Raw genomic sequence first — 11,283 nt, forward strand, 5'->3', positions numbered from 1 at the left:
GGCGGATTTTCAACAAAGGGCAAAACCGTAAAATCATGAGGCATGTTTTTGACACGGCTTTCAAGCATGCAACGATTCATATTTTACGAAGCCATGACGAATATGTTTTTGAAAAGCCTCCACTAGCTGAGCGTTCGACCCCTGGCATTTCGTCGTGCCCTCTATGCAGAATAATGTATTTGGGCGGTTCTCCGTAGATTGAGAACTTAAACGCCTTCAGGACGTCGGTGATACTCACTGTTCCCTGACTGCAGGAGAGAGACCCACCTCCACATAGAAGAATAGTTGCGCGGCGGACGCCTTCAAGACGTCGGTGACACTCACCGTTCCCTGATTATGTGGAGAGAGTGCATAGATTCAGGCGGTTCTTCGTAGATTGATAACACTAACGCCTTTAGGTCGTAAACAACGTCGTGACTCCCTGACTGTGCATCATTCAGAATGGATGTGACGCTTTAACTGGCTAATATCTTTTCTGAAATAAATTACTTCTGTCGTGACATTCACTACTGAATTCCCAGAATAATCTATCATTGCTCATATTCCATGGTCGAATCCACGACCTGATCCCATGGAATGACAATAGCATTGCTCCTATTCCATGGTCGAATCCACGACCTGATCCCATGGAATGGCAATAACAATTGCTCTGATTCTGTGATCGAATCCACGGCTTGATCTCATAGAATGGCAATAAAACACAACTGTGTTATCTCATTACTCCGATTTCATGATCGAATCCACTGATCTCATGAAATGGTAATGGATAATTTTAATTACTCTGATTCTATAGTCGAATCCACGATCCCATAGGGTGGTAATGCTCATTTTATTATTCTGAATTCGTAGTCGAATCCATAGCTGATTCTATGAATTAATAATGAACAATTATTCATTTTTTATTACTCAGTTTCATGAACTATTCTCCACTGAATTTCATAAATTAGTAATAAATATTCAGCAATCGGGCATCTGGACCATCATTGAGTAAGGCTCACAAAAATGGTGCGAGTGTACTCGACAATGATGCACGACTGAGCACCCGGATGCACGAACGAGCGTCCAAAAACATGAAATAATAAGGAATCCTACACAAAAATAGGAGAGAGAAAATAATAATAAAATAATGGAGAAGCGCCCATGGGCCGTGCCCGCCGGCCGGCCGGCCGTGCCCTAGCCGCTCACATGCTTCCTCCATTATTTTTCCTTATTTTATTTTCATAAACTCATGAAGGTTTCTCCATGATTGGTTGATGTTTTGGCTTACTGACCCTGTGTCTAAACTTCCTGATGATACTCAATGTTTGTTTGTTACTGTTCTTTGGTCCCTCTGGAGCAGTAGAAATAACCTGATTTTCCAAAATTTCAAAGAAACTCATATGGCAGTTTAATGTAGAGCTAGAGCTATGCTCTTGACTAGGAAACCTTGCTTAACTATCTCTCCTTCTACTCATGTTGGTCTATGTGATAAGTGGATGCCCCTCTCTATTGGCTAGATAAAATATAATACTGATGAAGCTTATAATGACATTTCTGGAGCTAATGGTGCAGGCTATGTGATGAGGGACTTCTCAAGCAAAGCTTCTTTTTGTGCATCCTTAGTTTTTGAAGTAAAGTCTGCTGAAGAAGCTGAAGCCAGCGCTATTTGGGAAGTCTTGAAAAAAGCTACGAAGCAAAAATTTACTCACATTATCATTGAAAGTGATGCGAAAAATCTCATTGATCAATTTTCAACAGGCGTGTTTGATAGGGATTCAAGAACGGATGCAATTTTTAAGGATACTCAGTTTTTTTCTTCTAGTTTAGTGTTTTATGTTTTTACTTTCCAACCTCGCATTTCTAATTCGGTTGCTCATGAGTTAGCTTATTGGACAAAATTCAAACAATTCCTGGATCACTAGCCTTTCCGAAGGCGGTTGTCTATAAAAAAAAATAAAAAAATGCCCTTCTTTATCTTCCTGTAGCAATAATGGAGGCATGCTTCATATTAATAACTAGGTTCCAACCTCTGCTCGATTCCAATCTAAGTTTGGGTCAAACATCCTTGACTTTTCCCCCCCAAACAATAACCATGATTCCTCTCATCACTCTAATGAATTTCGTACGAGATGATGCCACGTAGCTAGTTACTCTTTAGTAGTCACTCTTCTTTTTTCTATTTTTCTTTTTCTGTTTCTGTTTCTGTTTCTCTCTCTACATATCGAGAGACGAAAGCAGAAATAGTCGTAGTACAACAACTATAGCAATGGCGGAAGTCGAAAAAACCCTAACCCTAGCACAGGTATATTATCTCAATCTCATGATATTACCCCACCCTTTTATATCTAAATCACCATGATTTAGATCTAAAAATTAAGCCTAATTTCGTCAATATTGTTTATAAATTGGTTGCACTCCGATCTGTTTATGTACTCATTGAATCTGTGTATGGGTTTTGCCGAAAATTGATATAATGTTATTCTTCAATGTAGTTCAATAATTAGATCTACAAAGTACTCAAGCTCGACTTTGTTTTCGTTAGGTGGAATTTTGGTGAAAGATGTTTGTATATGGACTGGGTTTTGACCTAAAACCAGACCCCACAAATTATGAATCAGTAATAGGTTTTCGTTTAGGAAGGATGCATACAGTTGTTCTGAATGCTAGGATCTTGAATAGATGTAATTTTGGTTTTGATGTTAGAAAGTCACTATATCTCATCTGTATGTATTATGTCGAATTGGACTGTTGGCATACGGATAAATGAAATTCCTGGTCCAGACATATTTACACAGTTAGATATTGATGTCTTTTCGTCTGTTCATTTTTATCCTATTGCCAGCATTTGTACGATTTCCGTTGCCCCTTGCAGCCTTTGCATGGTTTTCTTGTCAATTACCTTACTCCAATGGAGAATTTTATGCCTATGATTAGTTAGCTGTAATATGACTAGAATCAACGACCGTAAACTGTTTATATTTGTTGGTTTTACCATCAAAAAAGGTTTTAAGAATGGATAGTCCTTGTACACTTGATCAGCTTAATTATGGCTGCCCAAAGAAATAAAAAAATGCCAATTGATATAGCTCGACTAACTTTTTGAAGAGAAAAAAGATAAGGAGCATATTTCTTGCGTTATAGAGGCTTCACTTATCTGCGACAGGGTGGAATGAATGTCCTCATAATTTAAACTTATTAAGTATATTTTATTCATGGTAGCAATATGCACTAGAGAAAGAGGAATCGTCAAATCCTGGTAAGATCGCTGCCGAAGCAACTGTGGTTGTGAATCCAACTAATGCCGCTGCTGAGGAGAAGATTGTTGTGACCCCAGCAGACAATGCTGATGAGGTAGCTATTGAGACACCATCAACTGCTGTATCTGAGGATGCTGGGCCTGATAATACAACAGATACTGCTTCTGAAGAAGTCATGTCTGAGAGTTCAGTCAATCCAGTGACTGAGGAAGCTGTTTCTGAGAATTCTGATGAAACAGTTGCTGCTGAAGAAAGTAGTGAAGCTCCTGAAGAGGCTGAGGAAGAAAAACCAGAAATAAAGGTGTGATAATTAAGTGGACCAAAATATTTTGCTTTTCTTGGTATTCTTCTATATGCTAATGGTTTAATATCCGTTTGTTTCCTGAAAACCAGCTTGAAACAGCACCAGTGGATTTCCGTTTCCCAACCACAAACCAATCAAGACATTGCTTTACCCGCTATGTCGAGTACCATAGGTTAGTCAAACTATTTTCAGAAATGATACTGGACTGAATTTGTATTTCACATTCTATGATTTAACGTCGAATGAAAGCATGACAGCATCCTATCTTGTTTCCTGGGTATCTGACTGGTTATGTGCTTTCTTTTAGGTGTGTTGCTGCAAAAGGAGATGATGCTCCGGAGTGCGATAAGTTTGCCAAGTATTACCGCGCACTTTGCCCTGGAGAATGGGTATGTATTGCTAAGATTTTATACACTCCCTTTTTTTTCTCCATCTTGTTTTGTTTTTGAATTACACACTGAAATTTAGAGGTCACGTTGGCTGTACAGATATTGCCTAAGTTCAATATCTGTAATTGATTAACGGTCTGTACCCTCCACCTACTGCCATTGGCTGTACAGCATAAGTTCACTGACAAACTTCACCGTCTTAGATTTATTCGTACACTAGTATGTACTACTATATTTTTGTGAACTGTTACTAAATGTACCCTCAGCGTGCAAAAAAATTTCTACAACCATCGATTCTGAAAATTTTACAAACTTCTAAAACTCATGGTTTCTCTTAGTAAGCAAACTCATGGTTTCTCTTAGTAAGCAACTAAGATCCTTCTGACCAACTTTAGTAAGCGTAGGAAACACGTGAGATCATAGATTCATAGTCGTAGACTGTAGATATTTTCTGATCGAAACATTTCCGGTAGAAGTTCAATTGACACTTCTCTGGGAAGTTCCTTTTCAACACTCGCCACAGTTTGAAGACATGGCTTGTCATCTGCTCGGGCCTGTGAAACATCCAAATCCTTTTTTAAGCTCCCCCTTGAGACTAATATAACTTGAGAAAAGGCTAGCTGTGATGCTGCAACTCTTCGATCAACTTGTCCCGGTAAAACATTATGCTGAGAGTTTTTCCTCATTAGTGTTAGTCTTCAAATTCCCCCCCCCCCCCCCCCCCCTTGCGATATATACACCGGTATCTGCACCCATTTCAGACAATATTTCCCATCGGGAACCACCACTAACTTTGTATGCACTTGTTGCTATCTACACTGTCCTATTAGCATTAGAAGGTTTTCAAGTGTTGTTTATTGATTTGTTGCAGTTATGCTTTATTCTGGTTTTGTTGTAATTTTAGTTTGTTCTCACTAACAATTCCACAACCTGATACAATTGTATACTACACTGGATGATGGATTTGCAGGTAGATAGATGGAATGAGCAGAGAGAGAATGGAACTTTCCCTGGTCCTCTGTAGAGAGGAATTCAGTTATACAAAGTACAGTGTCGTTTGGGCCGTGATAGAATTCTTTTCTAGAAACATGAGAAGAAGACGGAAGGCAACAACTGTCTTAAATATGAGTTCTACGAATAATATTTTTTTTGAATGTTGACTGTGCACTGATTTTGCTGCCCAAAATGTACCGGAAATTTGTTTTCGCATAAGCAGAGCTCATACATAAGATTTAACTCTTTTAATAAAACCTAAGCCTTGTTGTCGAACCATCTCTTTTATATTTTTAAGTCTTAGGGATAAATGCAAGGCAGTTTGAAAAGAACATCCTCAAAAAAAAAAAAAAGGAAGGAAAAAGAAAAGCCCTTTGTAGCCATCAATTTTACTTGGGGAAAAAAAACCCATCAATTTATCTGTCACCTTCTCTATCCTGCATTTTGAAAATTCTTGTTAGTTTCGTGTTTTTTCGCCTAAATATCCATTGGCTTGTGAAAAAAGGAAGCAAGGAAGCAAAGAACCCAACCAGTCGGAAATACCCTTGAGCTGCACTTACATGTATTCTATGTTTTGGCTGTGACTGCATTGCTCCTTACCATCGACCTCAACAGTAAGAATATATGAAATTAACGATGATAGCTACAGCTTGGACAGAGTGATACACCAATAGGCATAATCAGTCCACTATATTCAATCATTTACCTAGAATATTGCGATGGTACAAACAAATTTCAGGAGCCCTGAGACTCAAAAAAGTATATTAGCTCAACTTGTCATGCTCGACAAATCTATGACATATAAAGACATATGAATCTATGCATAGCAGATGAATACGAAACTCCAGCAACAAATTTAACAAAAAACTGAAAATTCACATTATATCAGAATAAGGGGTTCAGGTTCAACTGACATACCACAGCAGTTTTAACAGAGATTGGTAACCTGACCTAAACATCTCTCAAACGAAAAACACCAAATTAACCAACTTGCACAACTTAACTAGAGCATAAAGAGTAATGTTTCTCCTCGGTGTTACTGCAAGCTTAATACCACTATGTCTACTCGATTTCCAGCAACCATCTAAGCTCTCTCACCACGAATCCTCCTTGCAAGCTGGATGTCCTTGGGCATGATGGTGACACGCTTAGCATGGATGGCACAAAGGTTAGTGTCTTCAAACAGTCCCACCAGGTATGCCTCAGCTGCTTCCTGCAATGCCAACACTGCATGGCTCTGGAAACGCAAATCGGTCTGCACGGAAAAATAAGTTTTCAAACTGGGAGGAAAAAACAAGGGACAGCCAACACAAAAATAAATAAATAAATACAAGAACTACTAACCCCGATCTTATACCTTGAAATCTTGGGCAATTTCACGAACAAGCCTCTGGAATGGAAGTTTCCTGATCAACAGTTCGGTACTCTTCTGATACTTACGGATTTCACTGCATCAACTCAAACCATGTTAGCAGGTTGGCAAACAGGAATTGTAAACCACAGCAAGATTTGTAATTTAAACTCCTTACTAGCACTACAAAAACAGTATATATATATGCAGCGGCTTACAACCTAACATCCCATGCACAACGAGCAAATAATAATACTATACAGTCCTTTATGTTTGTGATGCAGATTGAAACATTAAGATACAATAATCAACTCTAAACACAAATAAGCTCATTTCTCTAATGGGAACTCTGAGACATGATCATCAACATACATTATTCATATATTGCTGGATATAAGAACTCATCAAATATGAGTATACTGAATAACAGAAATTTTCACAACATTATCATCATTGATAATAATTTTAAATTTTAATTTTGATATGTTTACATGGATCATTAAATTGCCATCCAAGACAGTCAACCAAGTTGATATGATTGTTATGGCAACTGGGTTTCCCAAATTCACTTATATAACCATATAATTCTAGGAAGGCGTACATATCAGACGAAGAAAGCTCAAGAGGCAACTTCAAAAAATATGAGTCGGAGGCAGATAGACACATACCGAAGAGCAACAGTACCAGGACGGTATCTGTGAGGCTTCTTCACTCCTCCAGTAGTTGGTGCAGACTTACGTGCAGCCTACAATAAAGAAGATTTGAGTTCAGATTTTAACAATCTCAAAGCATCACAAAAACATGGACCAACATACTACTTATTAATTGAACCAACCTACCTTAGTTGCAAGTTGCTTCCTTGGTGCCTTTCCTCCAGTAGACTTACGAGCAGTTTGCTTAGTACGAGCCATCTGCAGCAACAACATCACAAATATCAAATCTCTGATACCCTAATCAGTAGTCTAAGTTTCCTGAAATCTAGTTTCATTAGTTTAAATTTCAAAGAAACGGCAAAAATTGAACCGAGAAAATCAAGAAACCCTAATATTTTGACCAAATCAAAAATTGGATAACCCACATACAACAAAACAAAACAAAACAAAACAAAACAAAGAAATCACAAATGATGCATCATTTTTCATCCACCGAGTCACCCTAAGCAATATATATTTTCCAGATCAAATGATCGCTAATAAACAAAACCCTAACTCTTAAATCACGCCAACACAGGGAAAAAAAAAACTCAATCCAAAGCCAAGAACATACGAATCATGAGTTTAATGAAACCCTAAAATGTAAAGACAAACTAGAAAAGAAGAAATTAGGGTTTTAATTTCTTACCTCTTCTTCTTCTTCTTCTTAGAACTTCTGTTTTCTAGGGATTCTTCTCTCTCAGACGAAGAAAACAAAACAAAAACAGATAATAAAGGATTTGAAGAATGTCTACTGGGTTCGTATTTATAGACGGATTATTACTGGAGAAGTGTGTCTACGTGTACAAGTAGATGCATCTAAAGGGTGTGATTTGTTAAAAATGTGTCTTTTTGGAGTTAAGTGACGGTTAGGATACAACACCGGCAAGTGATACGGATCGTGATTACGTCTAAAGTAGCTTTCCATTGGCTGAGAATTGGGATAGTAATAATTCTCTTGGTAAACACTAAACAGTTTAAAACGTTTTAGGAGTTTTCTCGAGATACACAGGCGAGTCCAAGTAGGAAGTTGATCACTCTAGTGATTAACATTTCTATGCATAAAAGTGCATAACCATAAGTCATAACCTCTGACAGCCTCTTCAATGGAGTGTGTGAAGGAAAAAGTCTTAACCCACATAGGATCCACAACAATATCTATAAAAAATCATCTTCAATCCATCTTTTGATGTGAAGATGTTAGACATCCTCTAGGTCAACCTCTAGTTTTAGACATTCACTTAAAGGATGTCTTCCCATCCTAGTCACACTTTTATTAGAACTTCTCCAATGATGAGTGTTGATGTTTCATACGTGATATCACTTTTAAGACATCCTCTAGGTATAAAATCCTAAATATTAGGAAAAACTAAATTTTATCTCCAACCCATTAGATTGTTTCATTTTTCTTTACTTATTTGTAGGTATATAATTGGTTAAAAAAATTTAAGTTATTGTTCTCATTGATTTTATTAGTAAAAATGTGACTAGGATGGGAAGACATCCTCTAAGTGAATGTCTAAAACAAGAGGTTCATCTAGAGGATGTCTAACTTTTTTTTTGCCACCTCATCCCACATCAATGGGTTGGAGATGATTTTTTTGAAATATGGTTATGTATCCTATGTGGATTAAGACTTTTTCCCTCACATACATTCTATTGGAGAAGCTCTTAATAAATGTCATTAAAAAATATAAAGGAAAAGGATTTTAACCAATTATGTGCCTACAAATAAGTAAACAAATAATAGAAAACTTTATGGGTTGGAGATAAAACTTTATTTTTCCTAATATTTTAAGATTTTTTGCTCAAAGAATGTCTTAAAAGTGATGCCACATATGAAATATTCACATTGACCATTGGAGAAGCTCTAAGAATGCAACTATAAATGAGCTTATCACGTCATCAAACTCGGTTTGTGATTTGGGTCTCAAAAGGAACCCGAAAGAAGAGGAGATTACAGAAGTGGTGCAATTGGTGCATGATATTGGCAATACAGAAATAAAGGTCTTTTTAACTTATATACCCGTATACATGTTAAGGAGCCTTTAATAGCTAACTTTTGGTCTTAGAATTTGATAAATTTTATTGGAATTGTAGTTATCATGAAATACTAGATTTTGTGCCCTTGCTACGCGCTGGGCGGACCCGAAAACCATCTACCATGATTTTTTACTTTTAACCATATTTTTGGAGTGTGTGATGTGGCTTTGCTTCACCCCGTAGTGCATTTTTATTTGGTGTCGTGGGGCTTCGCTCCGCCCAATCGCTTAGGATTTTTGATTTGGTGTGGCTCGGCTTCGCGTCGCCACGTCCCAATGCATGCTTGGCTCAGCTTCGCCTCGCCATGTCCCGATGCATGCCTAGAATATTGGATTTGGTGTGGTCCCATCCCGATGCATGCTTAGGATTTTTGATTTGGTGTGCCTTGATTTCGCCTCCCCGTCGCGATGTATTTTTTATTCGTGTGGCGTGGCTTCGCCTCGCCCCATCGCTTAGGATTTTTTATTTGGTGTGGTTCGGCTTCGAGATGCATGTCCTACGCATCCGGCATATTTAACCTGTGATACGAACTGGTTTGATGAGAATTTTTATTTGGTGTGGCGGAGCTTCGCACCGCCCTGTCTCGCCTATGTATGTGTGCCTATCAATATGTCCTCTAGAAATACGTACTTAATTTCATTTTCTCATTTACAAAGAAACTTGATAAAATTTATGGACGTAAGAGTTAGTATTGCCACTTTCTTATTTCCAACATAAAACTTTTTCCCATCCATTTCTTTGGAAATTTCTTCCTCGGGAAAATTTTAATATTCTGACATAGTTTCTGGGATTGGTTTAACAGGGTTTGAACCCCCGAAATCCACGCAGCAATCATGGGATGAGTTGACTTGCTATCATTGCTCGCAACCCTACCAAAAGAAAATTTCACTTGGATGCGTTAGCTTACTCTGGCACACATAGATAGGCGAATATCTATAGCATTTAGCAAATATCAAGGCTTACTCTGGCACTAACATTCAATAGCATTTTCCCCTCTCAAAATTCCAAGAGCTTTAGACTTCAGAGTTGGTGTATCACCAAGTCCACCAGATGCCACAACACCACCACCACTCTCCATCCACTCTTCCTTCTTTTTCACGTTCTCAATTTACTCTTCAGTAGTTTTATTTAGCCATGGAAAACAACCCTACATAGCAATGTCTAAACAGTCAATACATTAGAATTTCAGGGTTTCAAAATTATGGATGAGATCTTGATACTACAGAGAATAAAGCATAATTAAGTTATTGTTATAAAATCATTTTGATACTAAAGGAACGTGTTATGTGAAGCCGATGTAAGAACTAAATTAGTAGATAGTGGAACCCTAGTTAAAAAGCATACAAAGTGTAAGTATTTGGTGAAAACATATAAGAGCATCTCCAAGAGAACTCTCTTCCACAATAGTATCTCCAGGAGAGGCCTCTTTTCTAGAGAGTATCTTTTTAACGTAGATAGACTCTCTAGTGAAGTTTAAATTAGAGTGCTGAATTCGAGTGACAATTAACAGGCTATAATGTTTACCAAGTTATATCTATTATGCATTTTCCAATTAAGTTTGGATGCCTATGATTGAACATTGATTTATTACTATACGTTGAACAAAAATTAAAAAAAAAATCAACTACTAACCAATGGGAGTATTATTTGCACATATTTCAGTTGATAGTGTAGCTGCCAAACCCTGCACCTCTGGTTGGTCATGCTACATAACCATTCAAAGTTATGTTAAATCCCTATACAACCTACACTTGTTCTTCTATTAACAAACCATATAATTAGTAGCAATGAGAACACTTGCAAAGGCGAGAAAGAAAGTGAAATCACACAAAACTTCCAAATGCATGGTTTCATTTTTTCTATGCTACACAAAAACCACAATTCATACATTTTTTGTCCTTTTAGAACTAAAGAACATCACGCTTTACCTGAATATGTGGCAAGTAAAATCTCGTACCACAATAAGCGTTGTTATATAGGAAAACATTTCGTGTTTTAACTTATTTGGTGTGAAGCGATCTTGCATATTGTTTCCTTTTACTAACCAAAGATACCAAAGGACCTAATCTAATTATAATCATCTCTATGGATCTAACCAATGGTTCAATATTTAAACCTGAATTACATGCAAATCCAAAATGTTAATGAATTTTTTCATGATCTTCATAAAACCACAGTTAATATAAAACAACGTAGTAGTTGCAACAAACACATGAAAATTGATAATTGGGAATATGGGGATTACCGGAGTGAGCCACTTTGAATTCCGGTGTCC

At 37.3% G+C, this 11,283-nt stretch overlaps 2 protein-coding genes and 1 long non-coding RNA gene across 3 annotated transcripts; 1 reads left to right on the forward strand and 2 right to left on the reverse strand.

The window, feature by feature from the left end:
* Positions 1-2,123: 2,123 nt before the first annotated feature.
* LOC113332067 (cytochrome c oxidase subunit 6b-1-like) lies at positions 2,124-5,201 on the forward strand. The gene is made up of 5 exons (XM_026578746.1): positions 2,124-2,281; positions 3,199-3,537; positions 3,630-3,712; positions 3,848-3,929; positions 4,900-5,201. The coding sequence occupies exons 1-5, from the start codon at positions 2,246-2,248 to the stop codon at positions 4,951-4,953; spliced, it is 594 nt and encodes a 197-aa protein (XP_026434531.1). The 5' UTR covers positions 2,124-2,245; the 3' UTR covers positions 4,954-5,201.
* A 554-nt stretch (positions 5,202-5,755) lies between these two features.
* LOC113331750 (histone H3.3) lies at positions 5,756-7,728 on the reverse strand. The gene is made up of 5 exons (XM_026578392.1): positions 7,615-7,728; positions 7,113-7,184; positions 6,942-7,018; positions 6,280-6,370; positions 5,756-6,177 (listed from the first exon to the last, which is right to left on the reverse strand). Exons 2-5 carry the CDS (start codon positions 7,182-7,184, stop codon positions 6,007-6,009), a joined length of 411 nt encoding a protein of 136 aa, XP_026434177.1. The 5' UTR covers positions 7,615-7,728; the 3' UTR covers positions 5,756-6,006.
* A 1,940-nt stretch (positions 7,729-9,668) lies between these two features.
* Positions 9,669-10,714, reverse strand: LOC113331780. The gene is made up of 3 exons (XR_003351185.1): positions 10,641-10,714; positions 9,972-10,155; positions 9,669-9,877 (listed from the first exon to the last, which is right to left on the reverse strand). It is a non-coding gene; the product is annotated as an uncharacterized LOC113331780 (long non-coding RNA).
* Positions 10,715-11,283: the final 569 nt, after the last annotated feature.

This window comes from Papaver somniferum, unplaced genomic scaffold (assembly GCF_003573695.1).
Source record: "Papaver somniferum cultivar HN1 unplaced genomic scaffold, ASM357369v1 unplaced-scaffold_128, whole genome shotgun sequence".
Lineage (NCBI taxonomy): Eukaryota > Viridiplantae > Streptophyta > Magnoliopsida > Ranunculales > Papaveraceae > Papaver > Papaver somniferum.

What these genes read in the sequence shown, in the direction of transcription:
- LOC113331750 (XM_026578392.1), bottom strand. Translation starts at nt 7,184, where the DNA reads ATGGCTCGTACTAAGCAAACTGCTCGTAAGTCTACTGGAGGAAAGGCA. An exon ending in CCTGGTACTGTTGCTCTTCG is followed by an intron (nt 6,371 to 6,941) that starts GTATGTGTCTAT and finishes GAGTTGATGCAG; the next exon opens with TGAAATCCGTAAGTATCAGA. An exon ending in AAATTGCCCAAGATTTCAAG is followed by an intron (nt 6,178 to 6,279) that starts GTATAAGATCGG and finishes TTTTCCGTGCAG; the next exon opens with ACCGATTTGCGTTTCCAGAG.
- LOC113332067 (XM_026578746.1), top strand. Translation starts at nt 2,246, where the DNA reads ATGGCGGAAGTCGAAAAAACCCTAACCCTAGCACAG. An exon ending in AAACCCTAACCCTAGCACAG is followed by an intron (nt 2,282 to 3,198) that starts GTATATTATCTC and finishes TATTCATGGTAG; the next exon opens with CAATATGCACTAGAGAAAGA. An exon ending in CGCTATGTCGAGTACCATAG is followed by an intron (nt 3,713 to 3,847) that starts GTTAGTCAAACT and finishes GCTTTCTTTTAG; the next exon opens with GTGTGTTGCTGCAAAAGGAG.